The following is a 9696-nucleotide window of genomic DNA, read 5'->3' on the forward strand; positions in this document are numbered from 1 at the left end:
TAACCCATACAGGGGCCATACTGCTCTCACACATGGCTGATGCATACAATGCTGCTCATGAGGAGCCCAAATATTCTGCGAAATGAAGTACTTTGTAAGTTCTGCAAGAGCTAGTCTTTGAATGAAATATGCAGGTGATTGTGTGTAGCACCTTCCTACAGGTTTATAAGTCTCTCTCTGTCTCCACCCAAACAAGTAAAAATATTCATTCAAAATGAATAAAGCCACTAAATATGATTTATCTCCTTTCTTTCTCTTTCCTTCCCTCCTAGCTTCCCTTCCTCCCTCCCTCCCTTCCTCCCTCCCTCTGCTCTGCTCTGCTCTGCTCTGCTCTCCTCTCCTCTCCTTTCTCTTCTCCAAAGCACAAAAGATTGGTCCACAAAGCACAGAGTGCACTCCAGATGTGCAATTCACCCCTTTCTGAGTTCCCGTTGCCAGGGCTGGGTCATGTCCTTCACCACCTGTGGAATGGTGGTGGCTCTGCCAAGCCCTGGTGAGTTAGAGTTTTGTGGAGAAAAATTGGGTGGTCCTGTGGATTGGCTTTGTGGAAGGCCCCACCACCAGCAGGGAGGATCTTCCGGGGGCTGCAGAAGACAGCTGGGTCTCCTCAGACTTAAGTACAGGAAGAACACCTGCCTCTGTATCTGGCAACTTAAGTCCCCTCACTGGGGCAGCACAGAGCAGCTTGCCACATACATGCACTGGGACAGCACCTCTCCCTGCAGAGCGGGACAACAGTCACCCACAGCTGCACAGCGGCAGTGCCAAGGGGCAGACAGACACAGAATCTGCCATGTGCCTTGCCTGCAGTGCTTTACTGGTCACTTGGGAAGGAGGACAAATTCTCCTTTTCGACAAAGCCAGCTCTGCAGTGGGGGGGGTGGGGGGGGGGTTGCGGTAAGGAGGGAGGTTTACCTCTCTCCTGCTCCAGCACTGTGCTTGGTGCCATGACTGCCACGGAGCACCGCCCTACCACCTTCCGCTGCAGCACTGGTGTGGCACATACAGCCTGGCCACAGACCCTGTCGATCCTGACCCTGACTTGCAAGCAGATGTACCAGTTTGACCTCAGACCTGCACAATGATCACTGGGCTGTGTGTGATGCTGGTTACACTCACCAGGCCTAGACCCTGACTTGTGGACAAACTTCCCAGTTTGGCCTTGGACCCACCTCCCCATCGCCATCCTGCTTGGCCATCTGGATTCTCTGGTGAATCCAGGGAGCACCTGCAGGCTGCCCTTGTGCCTCCACGAGGCAGAGCAGGGCTCAGCCCTGGCTGGAGAGTCCCTGTCCTGCCAGCTGTGCACGGTGCTTGGTCCGATCCCGCTGGGAGCTGCTGGTACTGGGAGCTGGCCATGATGCCAGAGCTGCCAGTGGAGAGGCAGACAGAGGTGGCAGATGCTGGCCCTGTCCTCCATGGGACACCTCTGTGCAGGAGGGTTCTTGGCTGCATGCTATCATCTTGGGAAAGCTTGGCAACGACTACTCAAATCTAAGTTGCAAAGTTGTTTTAAAGCCTGTTATTAAACATTTCCCCCACTGCAGTCCCCAAGAAAACATGCTTCCCTCTGTATTTATATAAAGCTGGTAGGTGTCTCCATACCATTTTGTTACTTTACAAGGTGAATTATTTTATCTCTAAAACACCACAGTAAACAAGTCTAAGACTTTTGACCTTTGAATTAAAATGTGCCTGGGACATCCTGAAAATCTTATTGAAAGCAGCTGGTGGTTTAAAGGAGCTAATTAAGTTCGTCAGCACATATAGGATCAGCATTTTCGCGGTTTAAAGGGTCAGAGAAGAAAGTACAGTCAGAATCACCAAACAAGTGATTAACAAGATTCCAAAAAAATGTCAGGGTTAGCAGAGGCAAGCAGGGCTGGGAGGTGGCTGGGGGCTGGCACGGGATGGGTCAGGGCCCCCCATCCATGGCAGGGGATGCTGCCTGGCCCTGTTGCTGGCCACAGCCAAGCTGATCTGCTGCTGGAGCAGCCTGGGCTGCCTTTGGCACCATTTTTAGAGTTGTACATGTAAAAACTCTCAGTCCGGCATGGCAGAGCCAGGCTGGGTCGCACGAGGTGCTGGCCTCTGCTCCAGCTGGCATCTCCCTGGGCTGCCAGGGCTTGCGCCTGCTCCCGGGCTGGCACTGGGCATGCCTGGGGCTGGTGGGGCCGGCGCCGCCGCACCAAATCGCCCCCGCAGCTCTGTGTGGGTCAGCATGATGGCCAGGGCCTGGCCGCAAATCTGCCCTGCTGGCTGACCCCAGGCAGCAGCGCGGCTCATCCCTCTGGCACCAGCTGTCCCCATCCTCCTGCAGCAGCAGCGGAACTATGGGGTAAAAACTGCCCTGGCTCCCACAATCGTCTGGGGATTCAGGAAGCTGCCCCAGGCGCTGTCTGGAGGAGCCATGTGCTTATTTTAGAAGGCAGGAGTGGTGGTGGCAGGCAGCAGAGGTAGTGCTGAGGCCCTGCTGTGCTGCGGGCAGGATAGAGGGGCTGACAGTGCACAACCGTGACAGCCGGCACCCCAGGACCGCCACTGCCAGGTGGCACCTCTGCCACAGGAAGCTCCCAGTGACCCGTGGGCAAGGGCAGCAGGCTTGGGGTGAAACCAGCGGACCCCAGAGACGGCAGGGCCTGCAGCACTCCCAGCTGCCCGCATCCCCAAGCAGCCAGCGTGGCCTCTGGAGTGCAGGGATCCCTCAGAGCTGGGCACAGCCATCAGCCTCAGGGGTGCAGCATTTCTCAGGGGTGAAGCATTCACAGGGGCTCAGCACTGAGGCCTCCCCACAGCTCATTAGGTACTTAGCCCTGGGGACAATTCATGGGGAGCCTGGAGCACAGCGGGCAGGCAAGCAGCATGCTGACCCCGATCTGACTCAATGGATATAAATAAATGTATATAAATACATCAGTGTGTATAACTACATCAATCTACATAAATACCTGAAGAGACGACGCAATGAAGAAAAAGCAGGCTCCTGTCAGCGGTGCCCGTGTCCAGGCGCAGCGGCAGGGCCGTAGCGGAGCCCCGGCGGCTCCCCCTGCCCGCCAGGCCGCACTTCCGGGCCGGGCGGGTGCCGCAGCCCCGGCCCAGGCTGCCCAGAGAGGGGCTGGGGGCTGCTCGGGGAGGTCTCCAGCAGCCGCCTGCACGTGGGGCTGGGCACCCTGCTCGGGGGGCTGCTGGGCCGGGGGGGCCCAGGGGCACTTGGGGCTGCCTGCCCACCCCGACCGGTCTGTGAGTCTGGGATTCTGATTATGTGAACTCTTAAGGACAAAAAGTAAGGTCTTTCACTAAATAATCTTTCTCCTAAGGCTGCTGGAACCTAAAGAGCTAGTGCATGTGCATGCATGCTCGTGTGTGCATGTGTATGTGTGTTTTGTGCACGTGTATGCAAATCCACGTGTATATATGTGCATGCACCTGTGCGCATGTGTGCATATGAGTACACGGCTGTATGTGCACATGTGTGTGTGAGCTGCACGGAAGAGGAGCAGATTAAAAGCATTAGGTCACATGGGAGCTACTGCTGGACCTGCCCTACCTGGGATTTGGGTTCTTACAGTTAATAGGATCGCTGGAGCTCAAGGCCGTCATCCCATCAAGATAAATGTCTCTGGTGCCCACTTTTAAGCAATCCAAATTCAATTAGGCTAATTGGAAAACAAGTAAAGAAGGATTTCATTAATATAGCCATACAGCGTGAACCTCCACTCCCCCGCCCTGGACGGATGTTCAAGCGTGGCAAACCCAATGCCCGAGCCCTCGCACCAGGCCCGTGCCGCTCACTGTCCTGACGTGGCCACCCCCACTCCTGCTGCAGCCATGGCTGCTCCCGTGCCCGCCACCAGGGCAAGCACTGGCAGCAGCTCGCTCCAGCCAGTGCTCCCTGGGGTTTCTGTCCTGGTGGGGAAAAAAAAACCAGCTCTCCTAGAGATGGAGGAGAAAAATCCCACCAGAAAGGAATCAGGAGGTGACTGTCAAGGTACAAGTGCTGAAGCGATGGGGAGGCAGCAGCTTTCTCATATATCATGCTTTCAAAGAGGTTCCTGAACTGCAAACTTCCAAACTTCTGCAGAGAGAAAAGCAAAGTCAGTTTTTATAGCTTTTAACAATCTGTGATGTGATTCAGAGCATGCAAAGTGCAGCAGGGTACAGGTTCCTGCTGGATGAATATTCCCCCCACATTGTCAGTTTGCTGTCTGACCTTGAAAGTCCTGTTCATCTCTCAGGGTGGCAGTCCCTGCTGAACATCACTGGTCTGGAGAATGATTTCCCACCTGCAGACTGACTTCAGCTTCAGATGTCTTCTCTACGAGGCAGTAAATTATTTCAGCTTGACATAAAGACAGGAGAAAAGGAAACAAGAATCTGGGGCATTTTATGGTACCAATTTCACTGTGCAAAGCCCCATCCGGTACACTTGTCTTAACAGCATCAACAGGTTCAAAATTATTCCCATTTACTCTTCATTATGCATAAACCAGAAGTAGGCATCGGGGACAGCTGCACTTTAGAGATTCTCCATCTCAAGAATTCTTGTTAGCTTCCAAACATAATTTCAGCAATAACTGTCGTAACAATGCATTGAAAAAAAATAATAATAAATTTAAAAGGTGGCGGAACAGGGGCCACCTTTGGAAAGGCAAGTAATAAATCCCACTTACTTGGTTACCTAATGAATATTCTCAGATCTGATTGCCCTGTACATTTCCAAAGAGAAATGGTCTTTGTGAAGCTGTGATGTACCACAGCATCAATTTTTTAGGCTTCATACCTATGAGACATATCCCAGGAGACTGTGACAGCACAGGATTTAGCTAGCAGCCAGTGCATTAGACCCAAAAGGAAATGTTCAGATGCTTACCTTTCATTCGCCACTCTAAACTCTCTCTGTTAGTCTCTGACTATTAGAGGAACCATCAGAGTTTCTGTGCTGCAGTCAGAACCTCGCTCCTCAGCGCCATCTGATGCCTCCTGTGTGTGTCAAGGCACCACAGTCTGCGTGCATAAAGCAGGGCAAGAGAGAAAAGGCAGCTCCAGAGCTGGAAGAGACAGAGCTGGTCTCTGCTCTGCTGCAGTTTTTTCCATATTTTTACATGTTTTGACCCGGGGAGTCGCTGCTTCCTTCAGCAACTCCACTCCCCTGCAAAAAGGATGCTACAATGACACAAACAGCTCTAGACAGAAAATACACCTGTAATGATCTACTGCTGAGGACGGAGGAGCCTGCTCTACTGGGGAGGAAGGTCTCTCATGTACGGTGTGCAATGTGCACCCTGCTTTGGGGTGGAAGTCTTCTGCTGTATGTCACATTGCAACCAATAGCAAAAATTTTGAGTCCTGTTCCTGTATTTGCCAATTTTGACAGGAACCTGAAAAGCTGCATTTGTGCCAAGATCCAATACCCTTAGTGGCTCTTAACTGCCAGGCCAGGGTCTGACCAAAAGGCTTATGATGCTTCATCTCACCTTGCTTTTTTTTCGTGTGTGTGTTTGTGTGTGTGTGTTTGTGTGCTACAACAAGCAAAAAGGGTTCCCAAGTGTGCCCAGGGTTTCTGGAGGAACAGGCATGTTTTGTGCTGGTTGTGAGTGCCATAAAAACCCAGCTCCAAATTAGAAGAAATTAGGGACATTGCACAGTTCATTCATCTTCGCTAATGGAGTTCTCGGGAAATACACATGTAGATTAAAGGAACACAATGGCCCCTGGCTGATTGCTTTGAGTACCCTCCAATGCCCCTACAATGGTATTGACTTGCTTTTTATATCGTGCACAAAAGCCACACTAACCTTTTTTTGTCTCTTCTGTTGGCCTCTTCCCTCTTTGCCAATGGATGGCTGAGCTTCCTCCCACCCCCCCCCTCCCCCTCCCCCTGGAAGCAGTCTGTGAGGGCAGACCTCACCTGGAACTATTAGGAAAAGCTGCTGAGCTACAAGAAATTAACTTTGGGACATCAGACCATAAACCTTAATAAGGTGTGGGCAAGGGCTGAAGCGAACACTGCCAATCAGGAGGAAGACACAAAAATGGAGTGAAGATTTCCTGGGGGAAGCAGTCGTACCTTTCAGTAGCTAGTGTATCTGGAAGAAGCAGTACTGATGTCTTTCATTCACATACACCCTCCTCAGGCTCGAAATGGAAGCATCTTCGAAGCTAAATGCAGGCTGAAAACCACTCTCGACGCTATTGTGTTTGTTACTTTAGCTGGGACAAAAGATGGTTGGTACCTCAAAGAAATAGGCAGGTGCTAGCAGGAAAAACTGATAAAGAGAAGGAAAGAGAAAGGCAGGGAAAATAATAATGCAGGAAGAAGTAAGTTGGAGGCAGGAGACACGATGCTGTTCCCCAGTTAGGACTGTGCTGAGCCCATGCCCTCCACCAAGCCCGGTGCAAAGCAAGGTGTGGGATTCAGCTCTCCACCTCACCTTCAAAAGCAAACTGTAGATGTCCCATGCACCCTGTCCTGCCCTCTAGCCTCCAGCCCCACTCCCTCAGCAGAGGACAGGGATGCCGAATTGGCTCTGCTCACATGGCCTGTCCTCTGTCCTCTCGGGAGTGATACCAACAACTTGAGCCCAGACACCATCCCCCCCGCGCCGATACCTCCGGAGCCCATCCTCCCAAAAAGCCCACGTGCGTTTTCGCCTGGTCAGTAAACATGACTTGGAAGGCTGCCGGACCCAGGGCAAGTACCCCGTCGGGGGACCACAGCATCAGCTTTTAGCCCCGGTGCTTTTCACCCTCTGCATTTAGCCGCGGGACAGTGCCACGGCCCCCTCCCGCCTCTCATCTGAGATGAAAACCGCCTCCGCGGCCGAGGCGCCCTCCAAAGGCACGGGACAGGCGTGGGCTGGAGCTGCCGGGGAGAGAAGTGAGCGTGCGGGGGTGCTCCGGGAGCCTCTTCCCCGGGCCCGTCCTCCGCGCTGCCGGCAAGCGGCCCCCGCGGCCCCGCCGTGCCGGGTCGGTCCCCCCGCCTGTCCCACGACGGCTTCCGACGGCGCTCGGCCGGCCGCGCGGCTGCAGCGGCGGGGCCCGGCGGGGCGCCCGGCCTGGGCCAGCCGCCGCGGCAGCGGGGGGCCCCCCAGCCCCGCCTCGGGTGGCGTCGCCCGGTGCCGTCCGGGGCCGGCGGGGCGGGGAGAGGCGGGGGCAGCGGCGGCGCTGGGGGGACGGGGGGGCGGGGGGTCAGCGGGCGGCGGCGGCGGGGCCCTGGGGACGCCCTGCCTCCCCGCCAGGCCGGAGCGGCGCGGGGTCTCGCCTTCCCTCTGGCCCACCGCCCCCCGGCACTCCTCCCCCGCCCCAAGGAGGCCAGCCCGCCGGGCGGCGCCGTGCCAGAGCTGCCCGCGCCGCCCCGGGGCCGGGCGGGAGCGCCGCCGCGCCGGGACCCCAGGCCGGCCGCCCCATGCACCCGCCCGGCGCCCCGCTCGCCATGGCCGAGGGCGCCTTCTCGCTGTCGGCTCCGGCGGCGCGCAGCCCCGGGGGGAACCCGTCGAGGCTGCACAGCATCGAGGCCATCCTGGGCTTCACCAAGGAGGACGGCCTCCTCGGCCCCTTCCCGCCCGACGGCGGCGCCGGCAGCGCCAAGGAGGCGGACAGGCGGGGTCCCCGGCACGGCCTCCCCAAGATGCCCGGGGAGCCGCCGCCGGCCGAGCGGCAGGGCCGCGCCGAGCGCTTCCAAGGTGAGCGCGGCGGAAGAGGGGCGCCGGGTCCAGGGCGGGCGGGCGGCTCTCCCCGCGCCCCGGGGCGGGCCCGGCCGGGCGGTCGCGCTGCCGCTGACTCGCCTCTCTCCCCCCGCAGAGCCGTACTGCCCCGGCAGCGCCAGCCCCGAGCTGCCCGCCGGCGGCGGCGAGGGGAAGCCGTCGGACGAGGAGCAGCCCAAGAAGAAGCACCGGCGGAACCGCACCACCTTCACCACCTACCAGCTCCACGAGCTGGAGCGCGCCTTCGAGAAGTCCCACTACCCCGACGTGTACAGCCGCGAGGAGCTGGCCATGAAGGTCAACCTGCCCGAGGTCCGCGTGCAGGTAACGCCCGCGCCCGCACGGACGGCCCCGGCCCCGGCCCCGGCCCCGGCCCCGGCCCCGGCCCCGGGAGTGCTGGTGCAGCACGGCCCGGCCGGGCCCGGCGCAGCCCCGCGTTCCCGGCGCCGGCAGCCCCCGGCCCGGCTCGGCCCGGCCGCTCACTCGTGGCAGCGGGAGGCACTCAGCCCCGCCGCACCGACAGCCCCGCTGCTCCGGTGCCGCTGCCGCCAGCCCCGGCCGGCGCCCGGCCGAGCGGCCCCACGGGGCGCGGGGCTCCGCCGCAGCTCCGGGCGCGTCTCCGGCCGGCCCCGCTCGCACGGCCCCGACGCGGCTGGCGCAGCTTGGCCCCGCCGGCAGAGACCTGCGGAGCCCGGGGCCGTTTCTCATCCGGCCGCCGCCGGTTAAGCGGCGTGTCCCGCTCTGGGGGACCGGGGCGGCAGAGCCAGGCGGTAGACCTGGGAGCGGCGCGGCCCCAAGGTGGCTCCGTGCAGCCCATGCCCGGCCAGCGGCAGGGTGTCTCCACGGGGCCCTCACCGCGCTTCTTCCCCGAGCCCACGGGGAAGCACCTCCGAGTCCGCTCCTGCCCCGGTGCCTTCTCCTGCCCTGCCCTGCCGCATTCCCTCTGCTCCATCTCGTGTGTCCCTCTGTGCCCGGGGAAACCTCTGCCTTCCATGGCAGCGGCAGCGCTGTCCGGGGGCAGCGGTGCCTGGCTAACGCGGCTGTGCTTGCAGGTGTGGTTTCAGAACAGACGGGCCAAGTGGCGGCGGCAGGAGAAGCTGGAGGTGACCTCTATGAAGCTTCAGGACTCACCTATACTCTCCTTCAACCGCTCATCGCAGGCGACCCCCATGGGCCCCCTCAGCAGCAGCCTGCCCCTGGAGACATGGCTCAGCCCGCCCGTGCCCAGCGGCACGGCCCTGCAGAGCCTGCCTGGCTTCGTGGCCTCTCCACAGAGCCTGCCTGGCAGCTACACGCCACCGCCCTTCCTGAACTCTCCGGCCGTGACCCACGCACTGCAGCCCCTGGGGGCAATGGGGCCACCGCCGCCTTACCAGTGCGGGGCCACCTTTGTGGACAAGTTCCCCTTGGACGAGGCGGACCCACGCAACACCAGCATTGCTGCCTTGCGGATGAAGGCCAAGGAGCACATCCAGTCCATTGGCAAACCCTGGCAGACGATCTGAGCTCCCTCTTCCAGCACCTGGGACAAAAGCACTGGGAAGGCTGGTACCGGGATGCCCAAGGGATGCCCTTGACCCGCCCTGGCTCCCCTGGACGAGGACCTGACAACGGAGGGCTGTCCCTCACACCAGCTGTTTCCCCATGCCCTGGCTTGCTTTGTATTTTGTGGTCTTTTTAATCTCCTTTTCCACATACCCTGCGGAGTTAGGGGTCAGATCATAGCTTAGGAAAAAATTCTCTTTCGTTCTCCCTTCCTGGCTGGATGCTTTAGTTGCAATAAAAGCTGAAGTAGGGCGAAGAGCGGCGTAGGGTGGCTGGGAACCAAGGCCTGTGTGATCTGGGGAGGGTTTTGTGTTTGCACCATTAAATGGCACAACTGGTGTGAAGGCTGTGCGTTGTGTGTCTGCACAAGGGGGCTGCCCAGGCCAGGCCCTCTGCTGCCTCTGGCATGCGGTGGGGAGCGGCAGGCCTGGCCGTGGCCCTCTCCCTC

The 9696-nt window shown here is 58.9% G+C and overlaps 1 protein-coding gene across 2 annotated transcripts; it reads left to right on the forward strand.

Moving 5' to 3' along the window:
• The first annotated feature begins 7405 nt into the window (after window positions 1-7405).
• Window positions 7406-9208, forward strand: RAX (retina and anterior neural fold homeobox). Of its 2 annotated transcripts, none has more exons than XM_035560016.1 (3): window positions 7406-7688; window positions 7801-8027; window positions 8756-9208. In XM_035560016.1, the coding sequence occupies exons 1-3, from the start codon at window positions 7406-7408 to the stop codon at window positions 9206-9208; spliced, it is 963 nt and encodes a 320-aa protein (XP_035415909.1). The 2 variants fall into 2 exon arrangements, with proteins under 2 accessions (XP_035415909.1, XP_050572514.1); XM_050716557.1 differs by having other exon boundaries at window positions 7406-7682.
• Window positions 9209-9696: the final 488 nt, after the last annotated feature.

Source organism: Cygnus atratus, chromosome Z (genome assembly GCF_013377495.2).
Source record: "Cygnus atratus isolate AKBS03 ecotype Queensland, Australia chromosome Z, CAtr_DNAZoo_HiC_assembly, whole genome shotgun sequence".
Lineage (NCBI taxonomy): Eukaryota > Metazoa > Chordata > Aves > Anseriformes > Anatidae > Cygnus > Cygnus atratus.